The sequence below is a fragment of the Pleurodeles waltl genome, chromosome 3_2 (assembly GCF_031143425.1).
Source record: "Pleurodeles waltl isolate 20211129_DDA chromosome 3_2, aPleWal1.hap1.20221129, whole genome shotgun sequence".
Taxonomy (NCBI): Eukaryota; Metazoa; Chordata; class Amphibia; order Caudata; family Salamandridae; genus Pleurodeles; species Pleurodeles waltl.
In genome coordinates this window covers 49,830,253-49,842,299 of record NC_090441.1, presented here as the reverse complement: position 1 = coordinate 49,842,299, position 12,047 = coordinate 49,830,253, and the positions used below count along the sequence as shown (strand labels likewise).

Genomic DNA, 12,047 nt, shown 5'->3' with positions numbered 1-12,047 from the left:
CTAATGCTCCGTAAACATATACAATGATCTTCACTTAGCAGGTGAAAGTAAACCAGAGATAACTGCTCAATAATTAGCAAAGAGTGTTTTCAATTTACAAATTACCTCGGTCTTTTTTAAGTAGGGCCCTCAGTAAACCTGAGGTATGCCTTGCTAAAAGGACTGGCAAAGCAGCTTGCCAGCATATCTGCCAGATTAGTAGGAGGCTTAAATGTAATAATAGAAAAAGGTGACATACTCCTATGGAAAAGTAAAAAAGCTATAATTGATGTAGACCCTGAGGCCTGTGTAACTCCTTACTGAAGTAATAGCTAACAATAAAGCACATTCTAGAAGACGTGATGTAGGTCTGACTTATGTATCAGTTTAAAGTGAAGGGTCCATTTATTTGCACAGTAAAATATTCAAGTATTTCATTGTCAGGGTCTTATAACTAAGCAAGACTTGAAGACCTTCAAAAAAAACCTTCCTAACTACAGGGGTGTTTCAAAGTGATGCTCACAATGGCAGGCAAGAGCTGCTAAGTCTACTTTATGTGAAATTCAAGGAAAGATTGGTGTATAAATATGTTTTTTTCGTTTTTAACAACTTTATTTTGGGGAGCACAGATGATGACGACACTATTACATTTTTGCTTATTAGTTTGTTGAAGTACTTGAAAAACTGCTATTATGCTGAATGGCAAGAAGAAATACAGACGATTTAAAGAATTTTCTGAATCCACTCAGATTTAAGGGCTAGGTTAAACACCTTCAGCTCCGACACCCTGATGCAATTCTTCTGTTATTTTGGAGGCATCCCTCCTGAATTGCACCCTCCACAACTGCCTAGGATAGAAGAGCTTTCTGGAATAAGATAACCTTAAAAAAATCCTCTTCTTACACTACCATGCTAAACACTGTAGAGCCAGATCAGTCATGGAAATCAGTTGTTCCTAATCTCCTAATGAGGTGTTCCAACGAAACACAACAACAACTGTGTGCTTAGTGCTGGATCTGGTGCACGCTGTATGTCGATGAAATTCATCACAGTTACATTGTTGATCTACACTAGTACAGAGCCTGTTGAAATTACAAAAGGATATGACGTCTAGCTGAAACACCAACAGCTCCAAAATCTTCATAGGATTCTTCTGCTCTTTTGGAGAACTCTCCCTGTATTAAGAGTTTGCCCGTGTTGACTTCCTAACCTCCAAATATACAACCAATACAATTGTTAGGGTTGGAAGTGTTTCCCTGAAAAAAACTTACAGAAGTATATTCCTCTTCTGACACCAATTTACTAAGTACCGCAGAGACAAATCAGTTCTTCCCAACCTCTTTCAACTCTGTTTGAAACCACTGAATGATTGGGCATTTTTTTTTTAAACAAATGTACATGCACTCTAGTGTTTAGATCTACGAAAATACACAAGACCATAGCACACAGAAGAGATTAAATTACTCAGACTTCAGCTGTCAAAATTTGTCTTAAACAGGGCATATTATGTCCTAAGAATGAAAAACCTTTGTGACTTCTTTCAGAATGTTCTAAGATACTGGATCATCCGTACTGACTTAAGAACTATTTTCTTCCACATGACATGGAGACCTATATCCTGCAGAATAAAAGGGGCTGAATAGAAGTCTTGTATTACAGTCCAGTCACAGAAAGATGAAAATCCTTTGGACCAAAGAAAAGCCGCCACCACTGCTGCACTGTTCAAGTGCAGCAATGGTGATCTTGTCATCAGCATATCCGCTCAAGAAATTAAATGCATTCCAGTGGTGTTATTGTTAGAAGTAATTGGTAGAAGGTCTGTGAATATTCCTGGGAGTTAACAGTGAATAGGTCAGATGCCTCCTTCAGCCTCTTCTAAGGCCACCTTCAAAGCTGATCCTGCTTTCTGACCAGTAAATAAGCCTGCCAACCTGTCACCTGGTCATCTAGCCGCCGGTCTGGAAAATCACCTTGCTGCGCGCTCCACCCAGCTCCCTGGGATCAGAGCACAGTGATGGAGCAACAACCTTCAGCGGTGACACCCCAACCGGAAGCGAGGCAATCGGTAAATCCACTGTTTTCTCATCTACAGCACACAGCTCCACAGAAGGAGAATTTGAGTAAATAAGTTAAATTAAAACTCCCAGACATGAAGTCTATGCAATGGTCCCTGCTGGGCGTTAACCGGTTTGTAAGTCTTCGACAAGTCCCTGCGAGCACATGGAGCTTCTATGGCAAACCTGTGGACCAGCACGGCGGACAGCCGTAACAACCAAGGGAAGGGGCAAGCTGGTATCATTCTTCACTATCATGAGAGACAAGCACAATGCAGAGTTAATAGCTTTTCTATAGGCTTCTACATATTTTCATCAGAAAGAGACTTGGATGCAGAGGTACATTCCTTACTTGGTGCCTACCAAGTATAGTTCTCTAAAGGAATTTATTTACGAAACATAAAAAGCTGGTTCCACAGCAACCCATGACCAAAAATGACAGCATGAAAACAGAGTTCACAAATCTGATATCTTAGGTATTAAATAGTATTTTCTCATCAGTACTATAACCAGCAAGATATTTGTTTTACCACTTCTTACCCGCCAGAGGATCCTTGCTCATGGCTGCCATACTGCTGTTGCTGACCATGTGCGCTCTGCCTGCCATAATTCTGTGAACCTTGCTCCTGTGATGGTTGTCCATAACCTAATTCAAGTATGAAATATCATTAGTTAATTTTTAGGGACAGGAATGAATAAGAGATCAAGTAATAAAGAAAGTAACCTCACCTGGTTGATTCTGTTCGTATCCTGAATTGTAAGTTCCATAGCTCTGTCCATAAGAAGGGCCCTCAGAAGACTGCCCATAACCAGAATAGCCCTGCAATAGAATGTAGAATGTGTCCATTTATAGACTCAGTTTTAGCAATTTATTGTAGCTCAGACAACTGCCTTTGTATTCAGAGGAATGGCTTCAATAATTACTATAACTCTAATCCTACGAAATAAATGTGAGTGCATTGCAATCAATTAACAAAACACCTTTCATTATACACTGCAACAATGAAGTTCAGCATTTGTGTTTCCCTTGTGAATAGGTATCAAAGCACCATTTGTTTTTGGTTTTGTCTCCGTTTGTAAAACCACAAAAACACGTGTTACTAAAACCAAGAAAAAGAAAGTAACCGAGTATGAGGAATCTCATGACAAGATAAAGCTCCTTAAAAGGTACATATGTGTTCTGTTGATACTTAATCTCCAGTTCTCCCTATAGAGCACTCAGCAGGTCAAGCACAATCTGCTGGATAGAATGAAAACCATGCACCAGTAAGAGTAGAAATAGATTTCACAAGTGCCGGTATCAGTACAAAACTGTTGTGATTTGGCCTTGCATGTTTTCTCATCCTCTGTCCCTGGGCATCCGATAGTTAAAAGGAAGAACCTCCACAGAAAGACTTAGCACAGAATCCCTTACTGACAATTTAAATCCCATACTGATATTTTAGCGACCACTTTCTCCTTCACTTTATGGTGCAATATCAGGGTATGGGTGAGTAGAGAGCATTTTTTCAGGCTACTTGGTGCAGCAGCGCTGGACGTTGATAATACCTGGATTCTGGAGGGATGGGGACTCAACATCCAATAGAAGTATATGACTCCCCCTTTTATGAAGCTTAATGAAAGATTCGGCCCCATCACTGAGCTAACGAAGTGTAGTGTTCTATAGGGCAGCCCACGGTTGCTAGTTGAGCACATTTACAACTGCAATGTTTTGTTTGTCTTTCTACAAGGAGCATTAACCTTTGGTTTGCAACAGTCTGGACGCTCCTTACACTTCAGGTGTTGTCCCGTAATCGTGCTGATCAGGGTGAATAAAAATGCCATAAAAATGCGCTTTCGGCAGTTATAAGAGTAGTATCTGTAGTGCTGGCAACTATTCGATTGTGAACTGTGACCGTTTGATGTCAGAAGTGACAATAAACCTGAACACTGATGAGCCTTCGCGGTGGTTGTTCTAAACCAGGAGCACCGAGGCACTCTAAAATCAAAATATACTTATCAGTTGAAAAAAGTTCCACGAGGAGAGCAAAACCAAGCGGCAGATGTATCAAAGGGTTTTTCCCATTCTGTGTCAATGGGAAAACGTGCATATGGCCCCAAGTGTCATGCGACTGACACTCACAAAAAAGCTTCAGGATGGTTTACTTTGCGTACAGACGTTGGAAGGCCCATGCCAGGTGAAATGGACCCTCATACTAATAATCGAAAAACAGAGCTGAAACGGGTGCTTTGCCTGAATTACTCTTACCTAAATTCAACAAGCAAGGTCCTTTTACAAAGTCACTAATCTTGTGCATTATAGGACACAGCTTTGGCCTGTCTCATTCACGGCTTTGCTTGGTTATTGCACAGAAAGATAATGACCTCAGGTGGAAAATAGGCTAAAAAGACATGCAAGCCTTGTGTGAAGCAGCTGCGGATAATAAACAATTGAACTGTTTGTACGGCCTGAAGCAGGCGTCGGGGGACATGCTCTAGAGAAGCATTTTTAACGCACTGAAAAGAAAGCGTTGTGGAAAGAGAGCTCTTCCACAAAGATGGAGGATCAGCTGGAACTAAACACTTCACAAACAGAAACCGGGCGGGATAACCGATGACGCATTGGTAAATGGTGGGTCTGGTGGGCAGAGCACAAAGTCTAGGATGAGTCTGTTTGAAAAACATGTAGAGACAAATTCTGAAAAGGGATTTTTTTAAGCCTGCACAAAAGGCACAATAGAGCAAAGTACTAAGTGTCCATTATAGAAGAGAGTTAAAAACACCAAATTAAAAATGTGAAAGCGTTAAGGTCACCATTATACATGGAGTATAAGCACCCCAGAACATCTCTGACGAACTTGCTTACATTCAGAAGAACTACTTTACTGAAATGGTTTCAAAGGAGAACCAAACCCTGTCCGATCAATAGATGTAGCTTACCGGTGGCCCCTGTCCGTAGTTCTGGTTACCTTGTCCACCATACCCAGCATAGCTAGAAAAATAGAACAAAATGTTACATATTTAAAACACTTCTAGACAGAAGATTCCAAATTAATTTAATTAAGATGTAGAGCATACAACAGGGATAACAAGCATTGGCATAACAAATAGGCCTCACTTATGCGAGTACTACTGGCTTTAGCAGTGTGTTTTAGACATGTACACCAGTGTGGCTGCTGTTTAGCACAGCTAAAGGTTAGTGGCGTGCAGTGGGTGGGGCAGAGTGGAGTGGGATAGATTGGAGTAGAGTGGAATGGGGGTAGATTTGGGTGAATTGGGATAGGTTGGAGAGGGGCAGGTTGGAGTGGGGTAGGCTGGAGTGGGATATATTGGGGTAGATTAGAGTGGAGTGGTTAGACTAAGGAAGAGTGGGGTGGATTGGGGTTGGGTAGATCGGAGTGAAGTTGACAGATTGGAGTGGGTGGATTATAATGGGATAGAATGAAATGGAGTGGAAGTAGATTGGATTGTGGTGAAGTGGGGTAGGTTGGAGTGGGGTAGATTGAAGTTAAGTGGAGAAGGATATATACGGTTAGAGTGGAGTGGGATAGACTGGGGAAGAGTGGGGGGCAGTGGACTGGGGTATACTGGAGCGGGCAGAATGGATGGGGTAGAGTTGAGTGGGGCAGAATGAAGTGGGATATACTCGGTGGATTATGGTAGGGTAGAATGGAGGGAAGTGGGGTAGTTTAGAGTGGGGGATTGGTAGATTGGAGTGGAGTGGGGTACAACAGAGTGGAGTAGAGTTGGATAGAGTGGTGCGGGGTAGATGGGGAGGGGAGTACATTGGAGTTGAATATACTGGGTTAGAGTGGAGTAGATTAGAGTGGGGTGGATTGGATGGTGTAGATTAGAGTAGGGTAGTCTGGGGTGGAGTGGGTTACATTGGAGTGGGGTAGATTTGGGTGGCATGTGAAACTGGAGTGAAGTAGAGTGGGGTAGGCTGGGTAAAGAGGAATAGAGTGTTGTTGACAGGGGTGGGGTAGAGTGGGTGGATTGGGGTGTGGTAGACTGGGGTGGAGTGGAGTAGGACAGATTGGAGTTGAGTCAAGTTTGGAGTAGGGTAAGACTAGGAAAGAGTGGAGTGGGGTAGACTGGAGTGTTGTGGGGGTAGATTAGGGTAGAGTGGGGTAGACAGGTAGGGTGGGGTAGAGTGGGTGGTCAATTGTAGTGGGGGTGGATTTGGGTGCTTTGGGGTAGAGTGGGGTAGATTAGAGTGGGGTAGACTGGAGGAGTAGATGGACTAGACTAGGGTGAAGTGGAATGAGGTGGATTTAGGTAGAGTGGAGCGTGGTAGAGTGGAGTATGAGTGGATTGTGGTAGATTGGAGTGGGGTAGACTGTGGTAGATGGAGTGGGGTAGATTAGAGTGTGGTAGAATGGAATCGAATGGGGTAAACTGGAATTAGTGGGGACAATTGGAATGGTGGAGTTTGGTAGAGTGGAGTAGTTTGGATTGGGGATACACTGGAGAGGGATGGATTGGGATAAACAAGGATAGAGTGGGGGTGATTGGAGTAGAGTAGATTTGGGTAGAGCAGAGTGGAGTGTGGCAGACTATGGTGGAGTGTGGCAGACTGGAGTGGAGTGTGGTAGATTGGAGTGGGATAGATTGTGGTAGATTTGAGTGGGTTACAGTGGGACAGACTGTGGTAGAATGGAGTGAGGTATATCATGGCAGATCAAGTGGGGTAAATTAGAGTGGAGATAAGTCGGATAAATTGCAGTAGAGTTTAGAGTGGGGTAAATTGGACTGGGTAGATTGGAATGGATTAGATTGAAGTGAATTGGATTGGGGTACACTTGAGTGGAGCAGATTGGGGTAGACTGGGGTGGGGTAGACTGAGGTAGAGTGGAGCAGAGTGGGGTAGTTTTGAGTTGAGTGCAGTGCACTGCGGTGGTGTACATTGTATTGGGGTGGGATTGACTGGAGTACATCAAGTGGAGCAGGGTAGACTGGAGCGCACTGCAATTACAGACAACACATATTCAATTGAAATGATCATTACATCTGCACTGAAATATGGTTTTACAGCCCACAAACAAAAGTGTGTGCAAATGTTATCAACTAGTGTATTGATGTGTTTTGATCATCATCAAATATTTGTTTCCACCACACTGCAGAATCACACAAAATGTGCTTCATTTCTAACAATGTTGATATATTCTGAAATATCATCACAGTTCATTTTTTCCTACAACCTCTCCTTTTTCATGGATAATCAGCAGGATTGACACAAATTCTCTCACTTTGAAGTCAGAGAAAGAAAAGTAAACACCAAGCTCCCTGGGAAGAGAGAGAGCTTGACACCTGACCTCTGTCTCTGAATGCACAGCAAATGTGGCAAGATAAGAGCAAGATTTAAAGGTCTGTGTATAGAAAGCGAGTTTCTGGAAGACTACAGTAAACAAAGTTTGGGCAGCAGGAGGGATGAACTCAAGCTGGACAGCCTAAAGGAAAAAGTAAAGCCAGCAAATAGCTAGAAAATGTGAGTTACAAACCACAAAGCCAATTGTAAGCAATGGGCGGAATGCATTCCTAGGTCAGCTTTCTGAATGCCCCCAAGATGTCTTTAGCAAACCAGCCAGCTTCACTGTCAGGTAGGCTTCGATGTAAAAAGTAGGCTACATACTCAAAAGACCTTTTTCTACAAAACGATTCTGTTTCATAATGAGTGGGCTGAGTTAAAAGTGACATTGAATAAATTCAAACTCATTAGGAAACTTCAAAAAGATAAACGGCATCTCAAAACAAGTTGTGTAATGAGTTATTATCAAGGCAACATGAGGAAAGAATATAGACCTACTAAGGATGTTGAAGAGGAATATGAAAACAGGTTATTGGACCGTAAGTGTGTGTTTAAAGGCTAATTCAGCAGGCTAAAACTCCAGCAATATATGGATTTATCAACATTTGCATCTGAAATTGACTACGAAGAGATGAACCAATGTTTCCAACTTATGACTGACTGGCGAGCTCCATCCCTTCAAAAAGTAAGGAGGATGCAAGAACTATTTTGAATTGGGTGTAATGATAGTAAAATTCCTAGACAATGCTAACTATTATTATATATATATAGATAGATCGTATCAGTTAGCCAAACATTTCTGGGAAGTCCATGATGGAGACTGTAGCTCTCTGATTTTTTATGGGATAAAAACCATTGCTCTCAATCCCAGAGGTGGGAATAGAACAGCAGAGCTAAGACAAATGGAATCTAAGATGATTTTATTATTGGGTTCTGAAAGTCCGTGGGGACACAATTTAGATGTTGAACTTTATGTTCATTTGTGAGATTTTCAATTAAATTTGTCTTGGATTTATGTGTAATGGATTCTCGTTAGCGATTGTTTGGCATAGACACTGCAGGTGAAATTCTAGATATAGACCGGGAATATTATAACCTGTTTTTTAACATAGTTTGTTTTTTAATTGTCTTTTAATTGCTTCTTTGCACATTTATATTAGCACATCATTAGCATCGTACTTTAATCAGCACTTTATGGCGATTGGCGGTCGGTTTGGGTTTTGCTTACATATTTTCATAAAATTAGTTTTTATTCCATGTACAGGAACCTCTTGATGGATCAACATGATTAATACCAGAATATGATGTTCTTTATTGTTATAAGATGATCATTTAGTATGGATACAGTTTTATCTGGAAATAACTGACTCTTAATGATTATATATTTATATATGAATTGGAGATTATTTTGGAGATGAATTTCTGATAATTGGGGAATTGTATTCGTGCATTATTTATGAGGATATTGACATTTATTAATTTATATATAAATAAATATTCCATATAAATGTGTTGAAAATATTTATAGTATTTATTTGAGAATACATTTTTCCTATTTATGAGAAGCATTTATGTTGAAATCGATGATCTCTATAGTAGGGGGGATATACTGTACCATTGTAGACAAATATGATCACTAAAATATGATCCTGACTTGGTTACATGGATGTTATTTAGCATTTGGGACCGATGACAATAATGTTACAGTATGGCCGCCATGTTTTCAAACAGTGTATTGATGTTGATGAAATCAAAGAAGGACTGTATGATTCAAATAGCCTTGTGCAAAAATGTCAGCCAATGTCCAGTTGAAGGCGTTTGCTGAAACGCGTTGACATTTGGCCGGGACAGCGTGTTCTGGAATTACTACTATTACTATTTTTGATCTTCATATATTCACACATGTTTTTCTAATATATTTAAAAGAGTCGACAAATATCATATAGATCATTTTGGATTTTTTTCACGTTATCTACTACATACGATCTCTGGGATATTGTGCAGCCATTTGGTGATGGAAAAACGTTTCACCGTTTTTTAAAAAATATATATATATATATATATATATATATATATATATATATATATATATATATATTAAAAAAGAAGAAATGTCCTGACAAGCGTGTTACAGCGCACTTATTTCTCCGGTGGTGCTGGTTAAAGGCAGGACGTCCGTATTTCAAAAAAGGAGAATTCTCTTTCTACTTTGACAAGAGAAGAACCGCACTCCGTTGTTGTGCCAATAACAATTAAACTTTTATTCCATTCGTGAGATCACAAGCAAATAAAACAGGAATCCCCTGACGCGTTTCGGTCACACCGGACCTTGTTCACAGGTGTTTCCTGTGTACTGATTTAGCGCTTTAAATAAACTACCTAAACTCAACAGAAAAAATACTACTAAACTTACACTAAATTATCAACAATACTCCTTGACATCACAAAATATATATACTTTAGCAAGAAAACACCAAAAGTTTTTACAAATATCCTTCAACCATCAATAATATTTTTACAGGAATCCGAGTTATTTTTCTCCTAAATTATACATTTGCAATGTCTTCTGGTAGATATAGTTTGTAACATCTCCTCAAATAAAATGATTTTTTAATTTATATTTTTAGATTTTGAAATTGAAAAAGATTGAAAGACAATATATATATATATATATATATATATATATATATATATATATATATATATATATATATATATATATATTCCAAAGAAGGGTGCAACTCCGTAAAGCACCTAAAAGGCTGCACAGTATCCGAGAGCTCGTAGAGAAATGGAGAATGAACACATTAAAAAGTCATTCATGTGCGAAAATCGACAGCTCCATTTATTAGATAAATTTGTAGAGGCAAATAACAAAAAATACGAAAAAATTGGTGGAAAAAAGCCAAATAATGCACACACGCTGCCCCTGCCAAATGTCGACGCGTTTCGTCAACAGCCTTCAACTGGACATTGGCTGACATTTTTACACCATCTATTTAACTGTTTTTGTCCTTCTTTCATTTCAACAATGTAACCAAAGACTTGTGCAAAGAGGCGGCCATATTGTAACGTAATAGTCTTGAATTCAAACTATTGAAACTTAGCCATATATAAGAATCCAAAACATAAAATATAAATGTCACATTATATATGTTTTATATGATCCCTTGTGTTATCTTATTCTGGAAGTGATTACTTGAACACCCAATTCTTCAAATTGCTAACAACAATGTACACAAGCTGATGTTTATCCCTGTAATAAATATTGAACATATAAAAATATCTATATATATATATTTTATAAATTATACATAATATTTAACATCACTGAGACAAATGATTTATGTGTATATAAATTTCTAAAATGTAATATAAACATCAATGAATTCATCAATGAAGGCAATATTTATGTTCTACAAATAGAAAAAATATATATAGGAAAAATATATATATAGAGAAAATATATAATTCTACTATGTATATAAAGATAAGATGTTAAAAATGTATAAATACTTGTTACATCATAGCCAGTACTAAAAATAAATTCATTATTAAGTATCTCATTTCATCTCAGCCATAATGTCAAATTAATTGAAGAGCTGTAAATGAAATGATTAACAAAAAAGAACTAAGGCCTTATTGGATGTTAATCGTGCACCAATCAAAAGGATCATATAGTAATGTAGGACATATAAATATATCAACAGGCCCCTAAAGGAAAAGAAAGGACCAATTCGATTTAGAAATCTAAACCACAAATAAACAACCTAACAATCACCCTAAAGTACTGAAAAAAATAATAATTTCAATTGATGTGCAAAATTACTCAACTAGGTGTAAAAAAAGATATAAACATACTGTTTAAGGGGGGCGTGGCTTCGGGCGTCAAGATGGCGGTCGCACTCTGAGAGTGCTCTGGACCCCTCCGTCATCCGCCCATAGCTAACGCGGTTTTGCCGAGCGAGGGATGCCGTTTTGACTCTCCCTGTGATCCTTGGATCCCGAGGAGCCGGTTAAGGTGAGCGGTTGCGAAAGGCAGGCTCCGATCTAGCGCCGCGGCGCGACCGGCTCCGAGGGGAAAGAAAAATAAAATGGCGGCTGGGATTGAGTTCCCGCGGCTGATTTGACTCCGACGCTGTTGCCTTTCCTGACGCCGCGGCGCCGGACTGAGGGTGCTTCGCGAGCCCTGGAGGGCACTGGGGTCGCGCTCCGCGTGTGGAGCCCCGCGGACTGAAGAGACAGTGCCGTCCCGGCCCGAGAAAAAGGCCCTGCGTTAGCGGGCCGCCCCTGGGTGCCCACGCAGAGGCACCGGTGTAAAAGACCCGCGGGGCCCGCCAGACCGGAAGTACACCAGGAGCCCTGGAGGGCATTGGGGCCGCGCTCCACACGCGGAACCCCGCGGACTGAGGGGACGGTGCCGCCCCGGCCCGGGGGAGGGGCCCTGCACCGAAGGGGCAGCCCCTGGGTGCCCACACAGAGACATCGGCGAAGAAGCTCCGCGGTGCCCCGCCGGACAGGGGGTGCACCGGGAGCCCTGGAGAGCGCTGAGGCCGCGCCCCGGGCGCGAAGTCCCGCGGATTAGAGGAGGCAACGCCGCTCCGGCCCAAGAAGAGGGGCCCTGCGCCAGAAAGACCACCTCTGGGCGCCCACTTGAATCGTCGGTGGAGAGGACCCACGGAACCCCGCTGAAGGGAGGCGAGACATTGTTGGCATGAAGTGGAACG

General features: G+C 41.0%; 1 protein-coding gene across 4 annotated transcripts in view; it reads right to left on the bottom strand.

The window, feature by feature from the left end:
- Positions 1-12,047, bottom strand: part of TAF15 (TATA-box binding protein associated factor 15) — a 368,603-nt gene that overhangs the window by 291,203 nt on the left and 65,353 nt on the right. For all 4 annotated transcript variants that reach the window (XM_069226735.1, XM_069226732.1, XM_069226733.1 and 1 more), the window contains exons 3-5: positions 4,953-5,004; positions 2,763-2,853; positions 2,574-2,679 (exon numbers count right to left, since the gene is read on the bottom strand). In XM_069226735.1, coding sequence (XP_069082836.1) covers positions 2,574-2,679; positions 2,763-2,853; positions 4,953-5,004 — 249 coding nt within the window. The remainder of the gene's footprint in view (positions 1-2,573; positions 2,680-2,762; positions 2,854-4,952; positions 5,005-12,047) is intronic.